Raw genomic sequence first — 10,119 nt, forward strand, 5'->3', positions numbered from 1 at the left:
AATGCCCCCTCCGGCGGAGCGCCGGAAAAGGCCCCAAGATGGGATCTCATGGGTACAGAAGGTTGCGGCGGTGGAAATAGGTTTTCGTGGTGCTCCTGGATGTTTTCGGGGTATGTAGGTATATATAGGAGGAAGAAGTAGGTCGGTGGAGCCACGAGGGGCCCACGAGGGTGGAGGGCGCGCCCCCTGCCTCGTGGCCTCCTCGTTGATTTCTTGACGTCCACTCCAAGTCCTATGGATCACGTTTATTCCAAAAATAACTCTTCCGAAGGTTTCATTCCGTTTGGACTCCGTTTTATATTCCTTTCCTTCGAAACACTGAAATAGGAAAAAAACAGCAATTTGGGCTGGGCCTCCGGTTAATAGGTTAGTCCCAAAAGTAATATAAAAGTGTATAATAAAGCCCATTAAACATCCAAAACAGAATATATAATAGCATGGAGCAATCACAAATTATAGATACGTTGGAGACGTATCAGCACGCTGCCGCGCCGGTCAGCCTCCTCCATTGATGCCTCACGGGCGGCGCAGTGAAGCTCGGGCGACGCGCGTCCCTCTCCCACCACGCGTACACATGGCGGCCACGCGGGGGCCGCCTATATAAGTCGCCCCCTCCCGCACCGGTGAGCCACGCACAGACCTCGCTCTCCACCGCCGACGCCCCGTTCCTCCCTCTCTTCTCGCCGTTTCCATTTCACCCGATGGCCGAGCGCTACCCAGGCGATGGCGCGGCGGCTAAAGGCTTCGACCGCCGCCACCTTCACGAGGACGAAGCCCGGCTTCTCTATGAGGCCAAGTACCCGGTCTCGCCAGACATGTGGGTGCCCGGGGCATGGAGGATAAGCGCCGGCGGGGTCCCGGTGCCACCGCCGCCCACCGGGGCGGTCAGGCGTATCCGTTCCTCTCTGCCGCAGGCGGCGAGCGAAGGGCCGAGGTACACCCCCGATAGCCCGCTGTGGGAGTCGTACTTCCGTCGTCGCCACGCCGAGCAGCTCGAGGCCACCAACGGCATCGTGCGCTCCGGGAAGCACAACGCCGACGGGCGCCGCCGATGGTGGGGCGTGCCCGGCCGCACGCTGGAGTCCGTCCTTGAGTACATCGAGGGCGGCAACACACCGAGGCTGGAGTACCCCGCTCCCCCACCTTCTCCCGCCGGCGTGGGAGCTCGTGGACGCCGAGACGCATGACCCGGCGTCCTCCTCCTCGTCCGGCCGCTCGTCCGGCTCTCCCTCCCTCCTCCCCGTCAAGCCGAAGCCCCAGGACGCGCCGATCAGCCGGCACACCCGCAGCTGCGGCATCCGCATCGCCGAGTCCTCCCCCACCTCTGCCTGGCTCGTCAGGTCGAAGGTGGAGTCCGGCCTCCCCGCGGAGTACGAGGCCATAGCCTGGCGCGGCTTCTCCGACGAGGCCGCCCTAAAGTGGGCGCGGGATGACTACCTCCGCAACGAGATGGTCCGGCAGCGCCGAGCCCTGCAGGAGATAGCCGCCCGCCAGCGTGGGCGCGAGGACGAGAACGACGTGGTGATCCTCGACAGCGACGAGGACGAGGACCCCCCCCCCCCCCCCCCCCCCCGACCGTCCAACTCGCCGCGCGTCGGCGACCCTGGGCAGGGGAGCAGCAGGAATGGCGCCCGCGGAGGAGGCGACGACGACGGCGGCGGCGGCGGCGACTACACGCAGTTCTACAGGCTCCTCGGCATGTAGAGCTTCAGGGCGGCGGGCGGCGAGGAAGGGCGAGGGCGACGGCGGGTCTACTAGTGTCTTTTTTCTTCTTTTGTAAAATATTTGATGAACTCGCCGAAGTTTGGTTAAATTTACGACTTGTTTGTGCGAATGTGGGGCCGGATTTTGTTTTTCAAAAAAAAACCAAAATGCGACGTGAGGGACGGCGACTAGGGAGCATCTCGCCCCCAACACGCGGTTTAGCTCCGGTTCGCCCCCAGGCGGCGATTTTATGCGCCCCCGGGGAGGGGGGGGGGCAACGGCTGGAGATGCTCTTAATGAGACATCAAAGCGTTAAACCTAAGGTTTGATCCCTAGTGGATGGAAGTGTCACCATCCTTCTAACTATCCAACCATCGGTTGGTTCTTATGTTGAACAAACTTACACTGTGTGAATTGTTCGCATGTATACATGTATAAGATAATTAGACAACAATTAAGATCGTATGATTAGCTAGGCTAGCAAAGTTTAATTTAGCACTGCCATTAAAGATTCATCCAACATCCAGAATGTACGGATCGATCAATGAGATTGTGTGTATGGTAATTTGGATTTGCTTTTCCAGCATGCATACAAATAGTTGATACGATCGAAGATTGAGATCGATGCCGGATTGATATGCTGTGCATGCTGCGTATCATCAGCTAATATTATTTTTGAGAAATTATAAGATATTCTGGTGCAATGATCATTGTCAAGGGAAAAGGGCATGCATGAAAATACCCAAAAACAAAAAGGACGCACGAATGATGCATGCGTGATATATGTCAGATCTTCAACTGGAAACATTATAGTATTGATAACATTATGCAATTAGATTCTCTCTTTTTCAAAGTATTTGCTGATTTTCCCACACACAAAAAGTTGTGTGCACTATCAGTATATATAACATTAGGTCGACAATGGAATTAGATTATTATCTCTTTTCAAAGTTTTTGTAGATTGATGTGATATATGGTTTTTTGAGCATGGTTAGTAAAACAGCCGGCTGTTGGCTATAGGCAAATGCCATGCCTCTAGCTCATATAGTATGCTGGCTGTTGGATTAGCTATATGTACTTTTGCTTGTTTTTCTTCTTCTTTTGCCATAGGGTTTGTGGTTGCTTCGTGGAGCTACTCTCATGAGGCATGTGGCCTCAGGTTTTCTTTTCCGTGTCAATTTTGTTTGACTGCTAGATTTTGTTTCTTCAGTAATATATGGTTGTGTACATCGCCTGATGCATAGGCAGGGGATGCCCCTCTTTTAAAAAAAATAAATAAGCCTGGCTTTAGACATGTAGTGCTTGTATTCATGAGGAATGGGATTGGGAGGAAGCTTTATATGCATGCTAATTTTCCACACGCACACACACACACACACACACACATGCATAGGATTTTGATGACATGGAACATACAATAAATTGCGAGAATATTGACATTTAAAAGTGTGTGATATCTTGTTGACATGCATTGCTGAATTTTCCGCAAGAAAAAGGTGTGTGGTGCATGCATGCACCTTCGGTGTTGCAAAATGCCATGGCTCATATATAACACAATGATGGTTGGGCATGCTTCAATGGAGATCTCTATGCATGCAGGCTTTCATGCATGAATTATCCTTTAGATCGTGGAGGCATTCTTCTAGGAAGAACCAACATGATGCTTATTGATTCATCTGAGAATTTATGTAGTTTGTGACACTTTTACTCTATTTAGCGGAGGTTCATCCAGAATATCCTATTTAAGATAGATTAGTCTAGTTTTGACCCTTTTTAATGTTTCCCCCATTCTACCAGTCGTCAGTCCTACGTGCCAAGCTGAGTTAAACTCCAGTTCAGAGGCACATTTGCACGAGACGCGTCCGACGTGGCGCATGGCGCGGGGGGCATGGTTCAACCCGAGTTGGTCATGAGAATTGACCGTATTCTCTTGCCTTCATCCTGGTTTCGCCACATGGGAATTGTGGAGCAGAGGTAAATCCAAGGCGGGCGAAAAGGCATTGCGAGCGGGTAATGATTGACTATCTTCATAGGGAGAACGCGCACGCAAGTAAGATAACTCATTTCCCTCATCCACGCTAGCAAGTACGATATGTCGGCTTGTAATTTAGGGTTGCTTCAGCAAAAACAGACACCGCCTTTGTTGCTTCTGCTTCCAAATACGTAGCTCACGTTAAGGTAGAGAGGACTACCTCCATGTCTGGTCAATTATGGAATGAACTTTATAATCTTTGGTTTGGACCTAGTCGAGGGACCTGTGGGCTTAACCAAGTCACCATGGGCCCCATTTTCTGCATTGGAAGCGCCCCGGATATGAGCAATGCATCACTAGTGTGACATCTGACTCAACGAGCTACATGCGACTGCCCCGCCAAACATATGGGGCAAAACTTAAAAAATGATACAAGCTGAGATGACTTATTTCAGAAGAATTTCTGTAAATGGGGTAAAAGTATGTCATAAACTCAATCTTAGATGATAAAAAGTGGAATTTACTTGATAATTAAACATAAATAGATGCAAAGCGGCAATCTCAGCATGATGGGGAGCTTAACTACAAACATATCTAATTTCCAAAGATGCATAAAACAAAGCCGCGGCCAGAGACGCATCCTTGGACCCCCATCCCATGAGTGCTATATACTACCTCGTCCAGGTGTGTAGTGCATGCCGTAGTTCTAGGTCAATGATTTAGCTACCTAAATATGTATTATATGTGACAAAAAATATATGTTTAGAAACTACGTCCGCATACGAATCCAATGATATACTTTTGCTGACATATACACGTATATAGTTAGTCAAATTGATGACCTAGAATTATATGCATGCCCTATACACCCTAACACAGGAAGTACATTAGTTCTCGTACGTTTGTGTATAAGTTCATGCATGCAATGGGCTTAGAAAAGGTCAAAAGATAATATCATATACCACTTGGCATGAGTGGTAAGCTATATCAAAAACAATGAAAAAAAAAGATAATATCAGATACCAGTATACCACGTACGGTTATTCATCAAAAAAAAATCGGAGCACATCATACATGTAAAGTGCTTCCTAGCAGCATGCAAGCAATGAAAAAACACTTTTTTGAGCCAGGAGTGCTCCTACGCATCCTTATATACGATATTAAGACCACCAGCAATATAATATGGAGAACAATCGGCGCCCAATGTACTGCACCAGAATATACGTACCTTGTCATTATACAACAGAAGCTAGGTGCAAAAGGCAGCCGGATCAGTGCGTCAGAAACATTTATATATTCTGAAATCCATGGCCATAGTGCGCTTATGTCTGTACAAATTAACTAGCTAGCTAGCCAGCATCCATCACCAAATCAATCACAATCCAATATATGCATGAGAATTAAACACACCGCGGTTCGTGTGGCATCATATAGATGAATATGCCAGGAGCATGGACATCATGTTTAACCAGGTGGGATCATAGCTTCAGCTCAAGGTCCACATCATCCAGGTTCGTACTCGCCGACGATGAGTCTACTGTCGCCATTTGATTTAGGTCTAGCTGTCACATGAAAAAATGGAGTCAACATATGTTTTTCACAACAATTAACAGCTTATTTAAGAGCAAATGTAAATTTCATTGTATCGGAGTAAACTCTACAATGGACAATGTGTTTGCAAAAATAAGATGGCACATTGTTGCACTGGCTTTAAGGGCATCATCACATTGCACCATATAGATATTTAGCAGCAAAAAAAATCTAGGGACAGGTTTGTAGTACCATGTCAGTAAACCGTGCGCTCAAGCATGTTGGACTGACATAACCGAAACAAAAACAAGTGGTACTTTCTACAAATACAAGTGTAGTTTCTTATAGCATTTTCTTACATATCTTCAACATTATTGATGATGAAGGAAACTGGACAAGCCATGTTGCATCTCAAGAAATACTAGTGTATATTGAATCATACGTGTACTACAATTGCACAAGAAAACATTAAGCCCCATATGTCAACCATCAGAGAATTGATGTTAGATTTAAAGCATTATTCAAAAGAAATAGATGACACACACACATCTTGAAAGCAAATGCATTAACACATTGTATTACCCCCCACCCCCACCCCCAACCCCAAGCAATCTCGAAAAATAAACTTTACATACAAAACACTAAGAAAAATCTCATGTATACCAAATAAACTCAGAGATTAATTAGGAGTAGGAAAAACAACTAAGAGGCTACAGATATATAGTGTTGAGTAAAGAAGGTTATACGATTTTTCCAAAAACCACCAGGTGAATATTTGTGAAATTAGATTAAGATTATGTACAGAGCAACAAAAGGTATCTCATGCATGTGTGTATATCTAACTCATCCTTATATACTTCATGATTTTGGATGTAAATTTTGGTGCATCATGCATCATTTTTAACAGTTAGATTACCCATGATCGTATAAATACACTTCTGCATACCCACCGACCTTGGGCTCGAAGAGAGGCAACGTGTGATCGCTACCCGGATGAGGGTAATGTGTTGTACCATAGGTAGTTGCTCCATGATAATTTGACGCTGATCTGAAGGTTAATTATACGAGAGATTAATAATATTAATTAATTCTGTCTGGGACATTTGCAGTTTAGATCGTACGTGGACCTTGCATTGGACACAGGCTAATACTAATAGATACCTGGTGATGGGAGCAGTTGGCGATTCGCCATATCTCATCTCTCCTGATCTCCATCCATTATAGGCCATCTATGTATGTTACAATACACATGCATGTCTGGTTAGGCAGCACATACCGGACATAAGATATGCAGGATGCATGATGATAAGGCTATCACGTGCATGGGAGAATAAAATCTGATCTTTGGTTGCAATGATACTCTTGTTCTTCCCTGCGGATTCACACGTATACATATACAAAAAGGTTCTAACATAGTGTATCATATTATCGTGCATTATTGATACAGCTAGCACATGCTACTACTAGAAAAGTATTGCTGGGACGATTTAAAGCGTGAGAATAAAAATTAAAGGAAAATTTATATAATTAAGATAGATTTTCTGTCCAACTTTTCCCGATCTTGTGGGGTGATCGCTGATTTTTTTGTTACTAAATTGTGTTTAGTCAACTAAATTATCGAAAATGATGGACAACGATTAACCTATGGCCATGGAATATGGCGATAACAATGATTAACCGAGCAATATTTCCTTATGGAATAAAATCTTAGCATCTCTATAAAGTACTTAATTGATACACTTAGAGATGAATTTAATTCCCAGTTCAGTAAAAATGCATATACCCCACAAGATTTCGATGAATCTGGTACAATAGTGTACTGTATAGATGTTAATAACAGCAGCCGTCCACTCATCTCAGGATTTCTTAGTGAAATATGTTCATATAAATTGATTTCACCTATGAGATTGTGTCGATGATCAAACCAAACTTACATTTGTGATACATAACAACTGCATGTACGATAAGTTTCAAGCACGACACAAAATCGGATGGTGCCCCGCAATTTGCACCAGCATGTGAATAGTCTGATGATGAGTAGCGTCGCACGAAAATTGTACAGAAAAGATCGTATGTATAGCATGGCTCTTTGTGATAAGATAGAGGAAGCAGTGTATTATGTGTAATCAACCAAACTATCCATATGAGTGAACATGCATCTTTAATCTAGGGCGCTATCTTAATTAACCTACCTACCGGTAACATACAAAAGGCAACGTTTTGGTAAGTGTGAAACCAACTGCTAGCATGTATAGTACTGGATGCACTTGGTGAAGAACTTAATCCTCAGTTGAGTAAAATTGCACATACCACAAGATTTGGATGGAACGGGTAGGTAGATGAAACGTTGGTGTTGTTAGCATGGAAGGAGGAGGACGGCGAAGACGGCAGTGAGTAGTTCAACGACGACCGTGCATCTTCCTGCTCGATCAACCAATCAAATTCCAAAATCATATATACCAAATCAGAAATCATGCACCTAATAGACATGTCTTGACAAGATCAGACACCCCCGTTAATGAACATAACACAAGTAATTAAGCATCAAGCTAGCTACTTCGTGCATGAACATGCGATGAGTAATTACCTGCAGGTTGAAGCTACCGGTTCCGTGGATCGACGACGACGGAGGTGGCTGTCCGACGAGAGGAGGGTGGTGCTGGTACGCGGCCATTTCGGCCTCCAGCCTGATCTTCTCAAGCTGCGCGACGCCGAGGCCCCGCTGCGGCTGCCTCGGCTTGTCGACGGCGGCGGCTCTCTTGCCCCTCCTGGACCCCGACCCCGACCCCGACGATGAGGAGGAGGATCTCCCCCTGCCCCACTCCATGCTGTCCCCAAAGTTGCTTGCACTCATGGCCTCATGGGATTGTACCCAGGTATAGCTACCAACAGACAAGACCTAGGTAGGAGACGACTCAGAAATGGGGGCAAGAAAAGGAGGTGGAGGAAAAGGAGAAGCTGGGTGGTGTCGAGAGGGCCGGCCACTTAAAGTGAAAGGGAGAGATCGCCTTGCACGCCCAGTATCGATCCCTCTTAATTATTAAATGGAGACTCCAGCCTGCCTAAACGAAAGCTTGATTTCATTATTTATGTTAAGATAGCTATATATAGTGCCATGGCCTTGATGTGTTAGTTTATGCAATCGATCGGTACCATGTGACCCAGACCACATTAACCAAAGAAGAGTCAAAAGGGGTTCAGATCAGAGACAATCCCCTAACTAAAATCCAAGTCTTAAGTAGTACAATTTCCACTAGTTTAGACAATTGGAGGATCATACGATTGCATACAACCATATTTTGTTTGTGTGCCGCACAGGGCTCCGACGTGAAAACAGCTAAAAAAGCCATCACCGAGTGGTTAACATTGGGGAAGCTCGCCACCACAAGAGCACGCCCAGACAACGAAAAACATGGATGCACCATTACAACCTACCCACACACAAGTCACAACAACCAACATGTGTAACATCAATCCTAAATAAAAAACATGTGTAATATCAAATGGAGCTACCCATTTCTCGTATTTGTAGACAACCAAAAGATATTTTTTGGGCACAGAACGATATATTGTTTTTTTTTTAGAACGAAGACGCACGGACGCGTCCGGCTTTAAATTAATAAAGCCACAACGACAGCGTGAAACAAGTCATAACACAACCCCACAGGCCTATCCGGCCAGCGCCAAAGGATCATCGGAAGTTCTATGCGCAGCTCAACGAAACCAAAGAAAGACATTACAGGGCATAGCCCGTACAGAGCACGCAGGCTCGTCAAGCAACAAAAGGGACCATGGACATCACCATAGTCAAGGCTCCCTAGCCATCACATAGACTTGCAGCAAACGTTGTTGAGCGGTGTTGGTCAACTAAGTATCCCTGCGCCTCCCCAACGGACTCCACTGCTGCAATAGAAGGTTACATTTGAAGAGGATGTTAGCCGGATGCGAAGGGAAGCAACCCTCAATAGTAAATTTGTTTCTAGTAAGCCATATAGACCAGAGAAGTGCCCCGACACATCTCCACATCACACGTTTAGCACTCCCGTGTATCGTATCTAAAAGGTGAGTAAGCTCTGCGGCCGATCTGGGATCCCACTGAACACCAGCCGACGCCCGGACCGCGCTCCAAGCAAATCTAGCAAGGGGACATCTGAAGAACGCATGGCTGGCGTCCTCAGGCTCCCCACACAACGCGCAGGGGCCAGTGGCCGGCCCATTGCGTTTGGCCACATTTAAGGAAGTCGGCAACTTATCGCGAAACAATTGCCACATGAAGAGTTTGATCTTCAAGGGCAACTGGCTTTCCATAGCCCCGCGAGCGCCTGCTGTGCCGTCCCTCGACACAGCCTACGGTACAGAGAGTTAACCGAGAACTTGCCCGAACTGGTAAGCGCCCAGCTGACCGTATCTGGTTCGTCCTGAAGGGTGATCGGGTTAATAAGGTGCATCAGGGCCAAGAGGTTGGACTGCTCTAACCCGTTTAGTTCTCGTTTGAAATAGATCACGGGAGGACTAGCCGCGAGCGCAGCCGCCACCGTGATGGATGGATCGACGGCCAACTCGTACAAATCCCGGAATTCCATCCATAAAGGTTGGGCTCCCAGCCACCTATCCGTCCAGAAACGGGTCGAGCGTCCGTTCCCAATCGAAAAATTCGCTCCCATGGCGAACGCCGGTTTAATCGACTGCAAATCGTTCCAGAAGGGGGAGCCCCGTGCCCGCCCATCGAAAAAGTTCCCGCCTGGGAAGTACTTGGCCTTGAGGAGATCAACCCAGAGGCCTGAAGCACCTTGAGTGATTTTCCAAATCCACTTACACATCAAGGCGATGTTTAAGAGTCTGGAATTGGTGATCCCGAGGCCCCCCAAGGCCTTGGGCCGACACACCGAGGCCCATTTAACCATATGATATTT

General features: G+C 46.6%; 1 protein-coding gene across 1 annotated transcript; it reads right to left on the reverse strand.

Moving 5' to 3' along the window:
- Positions 1-4,736: 4,736 nt before the first annotated feature.
- On the reverse strand, positions 4,737-8,209 carry LOC109763906 (uncharacterized). The gene is made up of 5 exons (XM_020322788.4): positions 7,794-8,209; positions 7,517-7,627; positions 6,368-6,435; positions 6,161-6,254; positions 4,737-5,238 (listed from the first exon to the last, which is right to left on the reverse strand). Exons 1-5 carry the CDS (start codon positions 8,058-8,060, stop codon positions 5,155-5,157), a joined length of 624 nt encoding a protein of 207 aa, XP_020178377.1. The 5' UTR covers positions 8,061-8,209; the 3' UTR covers positions 4,737-5,154.
- Between the last annotated feature and the right edge of the window lie 1,910 nt (positions 8,210-10,119).

Source organism: Aegilops tauschii, chromosome 1 (assembly GCF_002575655.3).
Source record: "Aegilops tauschii subsp. strangulata cultivar AL8/78 chromosome 1, Aet v6.0, whole genome shotgun sequence".
Taxonomy (NCBI): domain Eukaryota; kingdom Viridiplantae; phylum Streptophyta; class Magnoliopsida; order Poales; family Poaceae; genus Aegilops; species Aegilops tauschii.